Here is a 15,330-nt window from a genome sequence, read left to right as displayed (position 1 = left end):
GCATTGTGGAGCACAGTGGTCTGAACCTAACAACAGCTGGAAAGAGCTTTTAATTGATGTTAGTACCCGTTATTAAATAAATGCTAAACGAGAAATCAGGTAAGCCACGGACAAGTGTCTATACACTCTGTGCTCTCAACTGCAGCAAAGGGTAGAAGTAAACCCACACCATAAGTTATGCTTAGGGTATCAGTAGCCATTTCCTGATTTTCTTGTGGGTGCCACCATTTTGTTAACCATGTTGAATTAACCTGAGACTGGGGTAGAGAAGAAACATCAAAACGTAGAAGGGACAGAAAATAGACAGGAGACGTCGTCCTGTCTATTTTCTGTCCCTTCTACGTTTGGATGTTTCTTCTCTACCCCAGTCTCAGGTTAATTCAACATGGTTAATATTCACCAGCTCGCCTGCACCGTTACGATTTTTACCATTTTGTTGCCTAGTGCGGGGCAAATGCAATGGGAAAATCAGGTTTCGGCTTGCTCAGGTTTCGTTACGGCACCAGGTGCAACGCCATATAGCTTTGCTCCCCTGCAGACTGTTCTAATGTTTTTGGAGAACAAAAATAATGTTTCCTACAAAATCGGATATAAAGTTTTAAGGTAACTGGCAACAGTGATTTCAAGTATTAACAAGACAGCTCAAGTGTCCTTACTCTTAAGCGTGACTTATCTGTAAAGTCCTACACGGATAACAGTTTGATCATCCGATCCACATCCGCAGACTTTGTATCCGCATCCAAACTGGAAACACAATATTCTTAAATTATTGTATCCACTTCCGATTCATATACCTTGTCTCTGCATCCGAGCTGCATCTGCGAAAGTCGGAACCGTATCCAACCCGCAATCCGCACATTCATGTTAAATCGTAATAAAAAGCGTGAATAAAAAAAAACCCAAAACGTCTGGATGGTACTTTATTAACAGTTTGCTTATCTTTATACGAAGGACTCTTCGAGTTGGAATACAGTGAAACTCATTCTATCATGTTCTGTTTTATCATATTTTGGATTATAAGCGATCATCCTTCCAGAGACGCTGCGTGTCGCTGAATGGACGACTGCAGTTATGAAACTGTCATCGGAGTCTGCGACATTCTGCTCAGAAGATGCGCCCAAATGGAAGAACATTTTAATTTTTTTTTGCCTTGTAACACTTATTTTAAGCACACGCATATTTTCTAAACATGAAAATTAATCAAGGACAGACTATCATTTTATTTATGTCAAACCATCAAAAAATAGGAAAAAAAATCCCATCACTCACTGCAGCGTAGTACTCGTATATACGTGGTAAACGCGAGTGCACTACTGGGAAAATATCACAATAACGACGGTAACACCTCCTACCAGTTTAAGTATTAAACACTGACCCGCAACTGCACCCTAAAGAAAAGGAAGGAGAAATGGAGGAAAAACCGATTTTCCTTTCTGTCGCCAACGGAAGGTGAGGAAGTTTCTCCCGTTCCTCCGTTTCACCGATTCTCATGCGGCACCGTCTGGTGGTGTTTGAGAAAGGAATGCAAACTTCCTCCATGTTAGTGGCAGCAGCGGCGGTCCAACTGTTGACGGCAGGGACGGCAACTCGAGTCTTGGTAGCTTCTTAGATACTTGGAGTTATTAAAATGGTGTGTCGAATTTAGATCACATTATAGAGGGTTTTAGGGCACCTTTTTGCATCTCGGACTGGTATACTCTAAGAAAGGAAATTTCATTTTTGCTTCCTTCTGAACGCACCGTTGCTGCCTTTCCGTGACTTCACATAGCGCGCCCAGTCACCGGTCAGGCGCACCTTTTATCAGAAGTTCGAAAGGAGGAAATTTTCTTCATTTTCTTTCTTCATTTTCTCTCGCTGACGAAACTGGAACCAGCGCTTGCCTGTGCCTCTCGGGGCTTACAGGAAAAAGAGTGGTTCAATTTACCATTATGTTGAATAACCTGAGACTGCTGAACTCTTCCTTTTTTTTTCCCAACAATAACGAGCGAAGCATTCTAGCACAAATAAAAAAACATCTGACAACACTGGGCCATCGCCACGACATGGCGGGGCTGCGTAACTTCAGGGAAGCAAGGTTCGGCTGGTTTTGTTTCCCTTCCACTGGAAAAGTGTGTTGGGGTGCGTCTCGTCGTGTGTGTTGCGTATCGTGGCTTGTGCCGAGCGGAATCAATTGTAACTTGGACTCTACTTTAAAACTGGTTTATTTAGTTTGAGCTTACAGATAGGGTACCGTGTTTTCGGTGTTTATTTTTTTTTCGAATTTGGGGGTATTTTTTTACGGGTTTATTTTTTCATACAGATTCTGCGTTTTTTGCATAAATTGGATAAGTTATAACAAATTTACACACAAAAAAAAAAAAATCTGTGGGAAATATTAAGCCCCCTTCAATTCGAGGGGAAAAAAATAAACACTGAGAACACAGAACCCTAGTTATAGATTATTGAATGACCCTCATGCCCTGATGTCCACCACACCTTTACCCCAAAGGTTTGTTGCTTTATTCTTGAGCGTCCCTTTTTTTATTAAGCTATATTCAGCCTAAACAAAAGCACCCTATATTCTAACTTCCTCAGCCAGCTCACAGCCTTCACTTGGTACCATAGATCTATACGGAAGCTTTACGATATAGTTGAACCTCGATTTAACGAAGTCACCGGGACCAGCTAATTATTTCGTTAAATCGGGAAATTCGTAAAATCGGGTTTCGTTAAATCGAGGTTCAACTGTACAGTAAAAGCGCAGAGCTCAGCCAACCAAAAAAGCAAGTAGCAGCTTGCATAAGACACTGGATTTACTTTTATTTAGGAAAACACACACGGGTTGACTATTTCTGCTCCAAAAACATTCTTGGCAAGGTGATAATAAAGAGGCCACTGGAAAGGTAGCAAAATATAGCTATCTTGCACAACCACTATGCGCACCTTTCTCATATATCTTAGCATGTGCAGCAATTTCTGCAATAACTAGTATTAGTATACATGCAGCAGTTCCTCAAAAAGGACTCTCTCTGACTCCAGAGTGTGCCAGAACCCTTTCACACATCCAAGACTTTGATGCATTCTGCTGGCAACCTGTGGGACATTCTGATTACTCACAGGACCGCAATTGACCATTGCACTTCTCCAAGGTGGAGGACTTAAGACTCTCATCCCAGAAGGAATGGTGAAAATGCAAATCAACAGTAGCTTATCTAGATCAAGCTCAAGCATTATCCTAAAAGCAGACACAGCATTGTTATGAAAATAATAAGAGAAACAAAAAAATTTACTAGATATATAGCTAGGGTTCTGGGTTTTCAGATAAATAAAAAAATATCCAAAAAACAGGCACTGGTAAATTTTTCGTCATTTGGATTTATCCGGAAAACTCGAAATTTCAAGGTCACAATGACAAAATTAAAAGCAAAAAAGACAAGTGTTTTACAAATAAACTTCATAAGAGCACGTGGTCACTGGTCCTGAGGAGATCCCACTTAAAGGGACACTGAGAGGGTATTTATGCCCACCAAGGATTTTATTTGTACACGACATATGGGAGCGCAACTACCCAGAACCCAATTTGCGGCTCAAAATTAGTTTTCTTTCCGCCGGAAAACCGCCAATCGAGAACTGGTGGGTTTGAATCGCGCTCACTCTCTTCTCCGTAGTCACGAGCAGTTTTATATGGTTAAGACACAACTACCAAAGATGATCAAGCTCGTGGTTCATCGAAGGCAGCCACTCAATACTAAAATATAAACTAAACTATGATACCCATTTTTTGTGGCGTCTAAAAAACTGCAAATACGTTGATTGAAAAAAAAAAAAGGAAGTTGCACGGCCAGGTGACTTTTGGCAACTTTCTCCTCCTCTATATTTCTTCTTCTTCCCCAGTCCAGTTTCGGTTTCGGTTTCAAGCAGTTGCATTTCTTATTTTATTAACAATATACGTGACACTGTAGCAAAATACTGACTGGGTAATCTTCGGACACCATAATAGATCGCCTGGCAAAAAATTAAAAACAAGCTTTGGGGGTTGTCAGTGTCCCTTTAAGTTTCCTTTAAAATCTCAAACTACTGACAAAAGGGGTTCGCTTTTTAGCTTGTCAAGGTTTCTTCAAGAGAATGTTTCATAGTACCCGGACTTCATTTATTTTGGTTTTGAATTTTTATAAACTGGGTACACGGTAAAATAAACTCAGAATTTCAGACAATTGTGAATCGAACAAAAATAAACTCCGAAAAACACCCTCTGCATTTCGTGAAAAATGAACACGGAAAGCAACTTTTAAGTTTGAAATTGTAACATCACTACACAGTCTCATTTCTGGAATTTGAAGGCATAAGCAACGAAAATACTGAAGACAAGCTGGCAACAAAACTACCAAATCAAAGACTTTCTTGCAGAATGATCCCTGATTTAATAGCATTTATGAATCCTGGCACAACCCAACTGCCTATAACAACCCTTTAGCCAGTCCATTTCTTCTGGAGGCTTTGGAACAATGCAGCGGTTGTAAGTCACGGCTTATTCAATGGCCCACCTCTATTCCATGCTTCACCTTAATGAAGAACACAGCAGAGCTTCTACATGGTTCGGACACAATAGGAAGCAAGAGTCACGGCTCCCGACTCGTGCCATTACTTTAAACGCAGCATAGACTACATCCTGACTTCGCTGCAGGGGTTGAGGCAAAGTACGACAGCAACCGACCTTCTGCACGGTTGATATCCGGTCTCTACTTGGCCGCCAACCGTTCGTGCTGCCGTCCTTCGGCCTCTGGAAGTCCTCCTCCGAGCATCTTGTCCGATTTCTAAAAGCAGAGTCTTAGCTAAGACTGCGTGAAAGCAAGCCTGCCAAGCCTTGGGGCACGAGCTCTTGAGACTCGTCTTAATGTGCCACTTACTCCACTGTGCGACAACCTTGGCAGTGCTTTCTTTTTTCACGGTCTAGCTAAGACTTCGTTACTAGAAAACCGGCCCTCGCTTACCAAAAAAAAGTAAACGACCGTTCGCAAAATCAATGCACAGTCTCTATTGAGCCACCGACCGTTTGTGTGGTCATTCTTCGGCCTCCGGAGGTCGGCCGCAGGGTTCACTCTTTGAGCGTCCAAAGCACTCCGAAAGACGGCAGCCAACCGTTCGCACAGTCGACGTTTGGCTCCCTCTGAGCCACCGACGGTCGGCGAAGCCATCGTATGGCCTCCGAAGGTCGGCCACGGGGGTCACCCCTCGAGCACCTGGAGCAGGAGTTTGAGCAGCCCAACCAGCACGGTCCAGAGCAGGGACTCGTCGGGCAGCTGGCTGCCGGAGTCCTCCCGGCTGGGCTCGGGCGGGTCTTCGCCCCGGGGCTCCTGCTTCTCGGCCATGTAGTTGTAGTCGAAGAAGAGCAGGTTCTCGGCCGAGTCCTCTACGCGCACCTCTAGCTCGTACGTGCTCATTGCGTGCGACGGGTGGCCGTAGATGCCGATGCCCACGGGGCGCTTGAAGTGCCGCGGCAACTCCAGACGCTCCGAGCCGCATGTCGTCGACTGCGAAGGCCACGCGCCAGAGGGGGGCAAAGATGAGAGTGTGGCTTTACGGTGCCTGGGCTCGCTTGGAGCGGAGTGGCCAAAAACAAACTCTGTTGGCAAATGAGCCCAAGATAGAAGGGCACAGCCCACTCTGGAAACTTATCGGTAGGCACTCACAGAGTGAGAATAGAGGGGCAGAGTGAGAATGGCAGGGCGTGTCATTCGAACGGCCAGCCTTCAGCACGCACTTCATGTCTTCTGCCATGTTTTGGCTACGTGCATGCACTCGAGGTGCATAAAATGCCAAAACGCTGTCGAATGTAGGAAGCATGCACTGGAGACACGACAACTGAAGCTTCTCCCAGCCGTTCTCACTTTGTGAGTAACTATAGACCGCTCTACAAGAGTAAGAGGAGAGAGAGAAACAAGCCTCCCCTACAGCCCACTGGAATTGACCAAACAATGGGCACGGCTTGTACAGTCTTTCTCTCCTATCCTGCCAAATTGGTTGCAACACCCCGTGGAAGACGGACGGCTTATCGTCTGCTGTCAGGATCGAATGCATCCCCTCTCCCCCTTTTACCCCAACGGTTCCGCTGAAATGCCCGTACGTATGTAGAAGGTGCTGCAGACAAACAAAATGGAGCCTCCCAGAGAGCCTTTAGTAGAATGGTCTATCGTGACTACCGAAACCTAACAACCCGTCTCTGCGGTAGTCTGCAGAAAAAGAGCACTCCACCTGGAGGCAGTGGTTGTCCAGGTCGAAGGTGGGCTGCACATTTCGCTCCGCCACGTAGAGGTCCGGGTCTCCAGACACCGGGTGCAGCAGGATGGTGACCGAGCCAGGCTTGGATAGGGTGTAGTAGCTGTAGTTGCCGCCGCCCACCGTGCCTGACACCCGCTCGTGGAACACCGCTCCCGCAGATGCTGCCACGCACAAGAGCAGCAGCAAGAGCCAGCTGCTGCCGTGCGCACGCCCTGCATGCGTGCCACGGTGCGCTTGTCATAACCGGCTATGCGTGATACACCCAAATAAAACTTAGTCTTCTACAGTCCATTGCAACTCAAGAAGGTAGGCCAGAGAGGGGGGAAAACTTTCCAGCGTTCCAGCACAGGGAACGCTGGAAAAGAGGGGGGAAAACTTCTTCCTCTCTTTAGCGTTTTGTCTGCTTCCTCCTCCCTGGTCTTCCTTTCCTTCGCCCTACCTTCCTGAGCTGCAACAAACTATAACACATCACATGCTTGGGGCTGGGAGCCCCGAGGGAAGTTCTGGCGATGCCACGAAAACCATTACGAAAGACGCAACATGTTCTAAAGAGCACAATCTGCACAGAAGACCATACAGCCGAGATGAAATCACATCCACACCAATTAGAGGGTAGATGCAAAGCTAGCTGGCTTTGTCTTTAGCACGGTGGATATCTACTAACTGTGCGAACGCAGACAACTAACGCCGGACACTGGTGTTTGGCATCCGAGTTTGAACAGTTTATGCACCCACCATCATATCAAAAATGATAGAGTTTGGTATAAAAACCAGTTGGTGGTGGCACATTGTGCAGCTGTCTTAAACAATCTCACATGTTCTTCGTGTTCCTTTGACATCAATTTTCTGTCCGAAACTTTGTATTGGACTGACACTGACGTTGTATGTATTCTGGGGTATAACCCGTTTTATATCAACCGCCCTTCAAAACAAGGGGGGAGGCGCTGCTATACTGATAAAAAAAAAAGATATCTGCGAAGTGTTATTCGCCAACAGTTTATCGAACAGCGTTATTGAAATGTTAATCGTGCAATCTGGGCGCAATACCTTTTTTGTTGTATATCGTCCACCTCTTGGTGGACGATATACAACTGGTGACTTCAACATTGATATGAGAACAAACAACCCCATTCAGCAACAAATATTAATTTCACTTCACAGTACAGGTTTCCAGGATGTAATTACTAGTTTTATGTGCATCACAGCTTCTGTTTTAGACCTAATTATTACAAATAACAATGGCACATTTCTGGCAGGTCGTACTGCCACTAATATTTGTGATCATCTTCCATATTTTTGTGCATAAAAAAACAAATCCGCTCAAATCCTGTCAACAAAGTAAGACGTCAGCTCATAACTAAGGAAAGACTCGACATGTTTAGGAATCATATTTCCCGTGTCAATTGGGGCTAGGTTTACAATGCAGGAACTGTTGATGATGCTTATAATAGCTTTCTTGAGCTTTTCACTTCAATTTATAATGACTGCTTTCCCACTGTCGAAATAACACCACGTAAAAATGCGCACAAGCCCTGGGTGACTCGCAGACTTGTTCAGCTTGTCAAGAAAAAATACAAACTATTTGCAGCATTTAAATAAAAACAAGTCTCACTGTGATCATGCAATACAAGTCTTTGTGCAATTGGCTCAACAGTGAAATTAGGTCAGCTAGAATTGCTCACTACAATGATCTTTTTGGTCAACACCTTTCTATTAACTTAAAGAAAAATAGAAGTGCCTCAACCTACTCCTCAATAGAAACATTCAAAACCAAATGATTACAAGTTTAACAGTTAATGGCAATGTACTGTTGGATTCCAATTTGGCTACAGCATTTAATATTTTTTTTTTTGGCAAGTAGGTAACGGTCATTACATTCCTAACATTTTCGGTTTCTTATCTTTATTTTTTGAACCAACAGACGAATTTGAAGTTTCCTCGATTTGTAAAAGCCTAAAAGATATGAATAGCCTTGACTCGCATAACCTGCAGAGTCGCCCGATCAAATGTGCTGCCAACAATTTTACCATGTCTAACACGTATCTAAAATGAAGCCCTTATGACAGGGCCCTTTCCTATGGATATGCAGCTGGCAAGGTTTGCAGTAATTCATAAGAGAGGCGACAGAAATGATCTCGGGCACTATAGGCCCATATCTGTACTTATGTGTTTTCCAAAAGGGTTAGAACGCATAATTTGTTGCCGTTTAAATAACTTTTTATTAAAACACTCTGTGATAGCTAATTGCCAATATGCACTTACTAAAAATAGATCAACGGAATGTGCCTTACTTGTCCAAAAGGAATACATTTTGAAAAATTTTGAATCGCAGCTTCTTACTCTTGGTGTTTTTGTTGACTTTACCAAATCGTTTGATGCCATAAATCACAAAATTCTCTGCGTTAAACTAGAGCATTGGGGTGTATGAGGGAATGACCGAAATCTCGTTAAGTCATATCTAACTAAGCTTGCGGTTTCAATATGTTGTTATGAGTCACTGCCCCTCAAATACCCTTCAAATCTACAATGGCTTCCCTCAGGGTAGTATTTTAGGGCCATTACTATTTAATGTGTATATAAATGATATTTCCAATATTAGCCCTTTACCAAAATATGTTGCCTATGCAGAAGACACTAGCCTTTTTTTTTCTTCTAATATCAAACAACTGATCCTCAGTGAAAACAGTGTATTGACATTATTAATGCAATGGTCATGTCAATTTGTTAAAAATAAACAACAAAAAAAACAACTAAAGCAATAGTTCTCCGCCCTAAAGGAAAGCCTGTAATTAATCCAACGGTCATAGTTTTGAAGGATACTGTAATGGAGTAAGTGGAAAGCTTCTGATCCGTCGGTGTAACTTTTTTGCAACATTAATGTGGCATGCCCATAGGAACGAGCTTTGTGTTGCCCTCTTTAACACAGTTGGAATTACTTCTCGTCATAGGCATGTTTTACCTATGAAAACAAAGCTGACTCTGGAGTATTTTTCCTTTTTCATACCTAATCTATTGTTTCCTTGTTTGGGGAGATACACAGTATCTAATACACAAGAGATCATAATTTTACAAAAAGAAAATGCTTCCTGTTATTAAAATATCCCATACGATTCCCCTACTAGGCAGACTCTCCTACAGTTTAAAACTGTGCCTGTAAATAATTTATTTAAATATAGATTTGCCCGTTTGTCAAACAAAAAAAAATTATGAACAATGGAAAGAAAAGGTCCTTTTTTACCTACCCAGATGCAGAACAAATTATGGCTTTGCTACGCTGAGTTATATATTGCCTAAACTTTTAAATTCTCCCTCGCATGATTTTTTTAAACCAGAAGTCTTTTTCTAGTCTCCATAACTATTTTTTGCAACTTACTATTGTTTCCACTGTAAGTAAAATCTGTATAGTGCAACAATTTAGCGGGGAAAATTTTCTGCTAAATTTAGCGGGAAATTTTTTCCACTAAATTTAGCGAGAAAATTTTTCTGCGAAATGCAGCAGGGAAATTTTTTCTCCTAAATTTAGAGGGGAAATTTTTTCGCTAAATTTAGCGGGGAAATTTTCACACTAACTTTAGCGGCAAAAATGTTTCGCTATAATTAGAGGGGAATTTTTTCTGCTCAATTTAATGTGGTATTTTTTCTGCTAAATCTAGAGGGGAAATTTTTCCAATAAATTTAGCGGGGAATTTTTTCTGCTAGATTTAGCGGGAAAATTTTCTCACTAAATGTAGCGGGGAAATTTTTCCGCTAAATTTAGCGGGGAAATTTACCCATAATGCAACACACGGTAAAGTCACAAGTGACGTTACTGGTGACCCTCATGATGTCACATGTGACGTCATCATAGGGAACGTACTGGAAGCAGGTGCCTAAGAGCTGCGCTCTAAAAAAAAAATGTGCCAGCGGGCCAGATTAGATGCCAAAGTTTTAGAGCTGGTTCGCACGTCTGCGCCAGTTGCGTCCACAGCAACCGAAATGATGGCAAAGCCTCGGACACCGGCACGACCGTGGATCGTGCCTGCTACACGAAGTTACTTCTTGCTAGCTTGCCATGTTATGTATGGCAAACAGTTACCCCAATGAATTAGCCCTTGCTGTCGTTTCGGTCGTTCTGAACACAACCGACACGACCGTCTGAGCCAATCCTTATTCAAAGTGATTTTCGAAACTTTTCAATATGAAAATGTCCCCTGGCTAAACCCACAAATGGGTCCAGAAAATAAATTATAACTTCTGAATATGACAACTGGTTCTGAGACTCTAGCATCTTGTTCGGACCACTAGCACTACATTTCAATGTAGATTAGGCGTTTGGCAATGCATAAGTCATTTTTGGGGCTAAAAAAAAAAAAAAGAACATAGTAATTTTTTTTTTTTTTTTTTGGGGGGGGGGGGGGGGGGGGGGTATGTGCTGCAGATATAGGAACACATTTATTGCGAGGCTTGTTCTATGCAGATGCTGGTTCACAACAACTCCTTTTTGAAAAAGCAGTCAAGTTTTTCCAAAAGATTGCTTATACAACAAAAACTTCTGTCTGTGATGTTGATTCATGGTGGTTGCATCTTCTTGGCACATGCCCTGTCTTCGTTTTAGTGTGAACCCCAGAGCTGCCTGTAAGTAGTAACGATTACCAAAAAGTACCAGGCTGGCATTATAAGTGTCCCTTTTGTGAACCTCACTGCTGAAATGTCAAGCTCTTCAAATCGAATGACTATCCCGAGATTGAGAATGAATGGAGGTACGCAGGTAAGCAGACATCATAAAATTGTATAAGTGTTTTGTATAGATTGGCTGTCAGTATTTCAAGCAACAAGACATCAGTAGTTTCCTTTAGACTAGGATCATCAAATTTCACTCCAGCAAGCCCTTCTCAGCCAGACTGGTCAGCACCGAAGCTTCAGTCGTCTACCAGCTGACGTGCACGTCAGGTCAAGTAAATGTCTATAGTAAATGTCTTGGAGAGGCATGGATGCTTCATCATGTGGCAGGGCTCGTTTTCACACCCTGAAGCAGTGCTTTGCTGGGTTAGAATTCCTATATACAAGGTCTGTCCATCTAGCCTTTCACTTAGCCAGACGTAGGAACCTTAACCTGTTCGTTTCCCAGTGTTCGGTAAAGTACATTTGAAAAGTACCTCAAGTAAAGTACAAGGTAAATTAGAGGTTAAGTATTTCAAGTAAAGTAGTAAATACACTGGGTGCAATGTACTCCAAGTGAAGTACTATAAGTAGAATGTACTTTCAAAACAGTACAGGTACTTTTTTAACACAATCTTTCATGATGCCCTTTCATTCCCCTATACAGTGTTTTGTTTAGAACTGACACGCATTACCCGGAGGTAATCGGGGATGCATCAGTCATTTTTCGAAAATGGCGGCGAATACTGGATAAAGTCAAGATGCTATAGAGTAGTTGTTTCACTCCTGCTGGCAAACTATTTAACACAATCAACTTATAAGGCACTTTTTTGTATCGGTCTTATAGACAGAGAATTGACTGATTGACGTCTTGAAAGAGGATAGCGTGTTGTCGCATGACTATGCGCCATTTTTTTCATAGATGTTCTTGAACCCTTATAGTCAACCTCAGAAATTGTACTGGGAAAGCCAAGGACGCAAGCAAGCGTTCCTTGAGAGAGCGTAATTTCACCCTTTCCTCGGAAAGTACCAGCAAAAATGCTTAAAGTAGAAGTACATACTCAAAGATTGTACTTCAAGTAAAGTACATTAAGTACAATGTGTTTCAAATACTTCCCAACAGTGTCGTTTTCTACCGCCCTAGCAATACTTTTCATTTCGGAGCACCACTTTAAACTGCCAGCGAGAACTCTGACGGCTGAACCACACATTTGCATTTGAGTGTGATTAACTGCGTTGCAACAACTTACAAGAAGTAAAGCCCCTTCAGGTTTCAAAAGTAGCACAAGGTGCACCGATGCACAAGGCACATGCAACGTGCAGCCCTCGGGAAGATCATGGCGGCACAGTGCAGCACCGAGCTACATTTCAGACACCATGAATTTCCCAGAAGTGGCGTGGGGCACGTGCCTTGAGCATTTCTACAACAATGAATGGCGCCACTTTTCCCAGGATAGAGGGGTTTTAACGACGAGATCACGCTAGCGCCATCTAACCAGTGACCCAGAAACACTTCTATTCTGTTTTATTAATGCAAACTTTTTTTTTACAGCGGAGCTGTTAAGGGCTAGCTTCCCCAGGATCATGTCGGTCCACACCGAAATGTTGACACAACACTCTGGTTGTCACCGTCGCTCATAGATGGCGGTAGCTGTCCAGAGCTGTACCTTCAGTCCAATTAAAAGCAGATAAAAAAAATTCCAAAGCTACTGATAGATGGCGCCAGTGTAATGTCACAACTCACAAGTGACGTCACAAAAACGAGCAGGTAGCAGAGAAAAAGAATTGGAAAGAACAAAAAGCGAGGGAACTTTGTTCAGCTACAACAGAGTGCGTATGACAGCACAAAGTGGAGCTTCCCAGTGGTCTGAAAAGCAGAATTTAAACAGTTCATTGCGTTCAGGCCTGTTCACACATGCAGCGGAGCGCTACAAGCACAGCGCTGACCTCGCAGTAAGCGCGTGCTGACGGGAGCGCGTTCACCAGCTTTGTATCGCACCGTCAAAAGTGTGAGCAGCGCTACATCAGCGCTTCGCTGCATGTGAGAACCGGCCTTTAGTCCACGATTTTGATGCTTACTTCGCACATGACTCGGGTGTTCAACTTCGATTTTATCCACATGTGGCTTAGCCGGCAATTTGAAAGACGCCTACCGCAAGACCATTTACCGCCGACACTACTGTTCAGTCGACAAGCCACTGAGTCGATTAATGATTCGCGGAGTGCAAAGATTGTTTTCCCTGAGAGTCTCGAGCGGGCATTACCGTTGAAGAGCCAGCAGTCCATGTTTCTGCTGGATCAGCTGGCAAGGTGTCGATCATTTTAGCGACTCATCGCGACGCTGGCAGTGGACTCTTGCCGGGTTGCCGCTGGTAAAACGCCCGGTCATCGAAACGCTCACCACGGAACTGCTGCAAGAAAACAACCGGCCGTCACGGTACACAGCACGATGCAGCTCGTTGCACAGAAACACGGTGTATCGCACGAAATAAACACGGCAAAATTATCCGGCAAATACGATGAGTAGACAATTTATCAAAAGTGGCATATTCGTAACATTGGGCGGTGACTCGCGCCATTGTGGTTTGGTGGTAATAAAAGAACTCGTCATTTTTTGTAACAAAAGTATTATTATAAAAATAATAAAAAAATAATTTATAAGTTCAACTTATTTTATTTTACTATGCCAATTTAAAACTATTTTATGTTTACCACAAACACCAGAGGACAGAAGCTAAAGACCTAATCACCGCTTAACTCCATTGGAAAGATTGGAAACAACCCTGATCACCCTGATTGAATGTTGCCCGTTGCTGCGGTAACCAAAGGCGACGCTGAACGCTCGAGATCCTGCGTGTTGCTGTGTGCGTCTTGGCGTGCGCGTTTCGAGGTTCCAGGAGGTTTCAAGCAGCATACTTTTTTTCTGGTTATGGCCGTGAAGTATCCCGCTGTGCAAAGTATAACTGTGTAACAGTAGCGCTCATCTAGCATAAACAGACGCTCCGGACGATCAAACGCGTCCTGTCCTGCGCTCGGCGGCCACGTGCAAAGAGAGGCAATCAGACGGTTGCCCGAAAGCCGTGCCAAGAACGGTGGCAAAATGGCTAAAAGGAAACACTCACCTGTTGCAGCACCCAGGAACAACAAGGTAAAAGGCATTTTCCCCTGAGATGCCTCCTGAGATGTCTTCAATATTTTGAATGCGAAAACATTAACTATATCCCATGGAGCGGGGCCGGCGGTGTCTGAAGCCGCGAAAGAACGCGAAGCAGTGCCCATTCTCCCATTAGCCGCTCTACAACGCTTCTCTTTCTCTCTCTCTCTCACTCTCTCCTCACGAGAGCGCGCGCTCAGCCGTCGCTCTTGTGTCAGGCGTTGCCGAAGCGCAAGACTGCTGTAGGTAAAGAAAGGGAAAGTTCCTCAAGCCTCTTTCCACTTAAACAAAGCAAATGCAGGGGAGGAGGAAACCACTAACTATGGTGATCAGAAAGCTTTAGGGGAGGGGCTTGATCCTGCTTCTCTTGACTTGCAACAGATATATAGAGGGGCCGCTTGAATGGCGCTGCAGTGTGTCCTTTCTATTAGACATGTCCTGTCTGCTTTCTCTCATCTCCGATTTGTAATTATTAATACGATGACTGGGGTGGTACGTCGCCTGCAAGACGCAGTTCTGCACTGAATTTCTGGGTATAACGATGGTTATGTTGTCTAGTGACGTGGAGGCTACGTCGTTTAAACGGAAAATAATAGTTGCTAACGTTATGGCCGCAAGCAGAAGGATAGGAAGCTTACTCTCGCCAGCCCTATCTCCTCGCCGTTTTTCCCGCAACACGAAAGAACCCCCTCCTCGCCGTTTAAAACTAGGAAAGACTAGTTATTCCTACAAATGCAGAAGCTGCACCTTCTTTCTTTCCCTCCCTTGAAGCTTCTGACCTTTGGACTTGAAGTACACAAAGAGTACTGTATACTCTGTTTAACTCTAAGCCGACAGTCGATGCGGTGGGAGCTATGTGGTCGTCAGACCAGTCATACGCCTATCTCTCCCTGTGTGATTACGCTCCCGCCCCCTACGCGCAGAGAGCAGTGTCAGGCGATGAAAGGGAAGTGGTTGATTGATCCAACAAGTGCAAGCTCCAACACTGTGTGCTTTGGGCTGAACAGAGCATAAACTAAAACTCAGGAAAGCCGAGCCACTGTTCTTCTCGCTTGCTGGCTTCGGCTAAGCCCATCAAGCTCCTTGTGTGAAACAGTCCCACACACTTTTGTATTAGCTACTGTGCACCATAATTAATGGCGTAGGGTCGATGGTGGCCACGACTTTATGCCTTATGCTAAGAACTCGCCTAGCATCTGTCTCCGCTGGTCTGGAGATGATAATCTAAGTACATTTGGTGTTATTGGCATGTCATCGTCCTTTTGGTACGGGTTTTGTCA

General features: G+C 43.8%; 1 protein-coding gene across 1 annotated transcript; it reads right to left on the bottom strand.

The window, feature by feature from the left end:
- Positions 1-2,779: 2,779 nt before the first annotated feature.
- On the bottom strand, positions 2,780-13,633 carry LOC8032265 (UPF0669 protein C6orf120 homolog). The gene is made up of 3 exons (XM_029971466.4): positions 13,161-13,633; positions 6,232-6,470; positions 2,780-5,510 (listed from the first exon to the last, which is right to left on the bottom strand). Exons 1-3 carry the CDS (start codon positions 13,180-13,182, stop codon positions 5,205-5,207), a joined length of 567 nt encoding a protein of 188 aa, XP_029827326.1. The 5' UTR covers positions 13,183-13,633; the 3' UTR covers positions 2,780-5,204.
- Positions 13,634-15,330: the final 1,697 nt, after the last annotated feature.

The sequence above is a fragment of the Ixodes scapularis genome, unplaced genomic scaffold (genome assembly GCF_016920785.2).
Source record: "Ixodes scapularis isolate PalLabHiFi unplaced genomic scaffold, ASM1692078v2 PGA_scaffold10__122_contigs__length_95168666, whole genome shotgun sequence".
In the NCBI taxonomy this organism is placed as follows: Eukaryota; Metazoa; Arthropoda; class Arachnida; order Ixodida; family Ixodidae; genus Ixodes; species Ixodes scapularis.
Note: the sequence above shows the minus strand (reverse complement) of the source record. Positions and strands in the feature narration are given on the sequence as shown.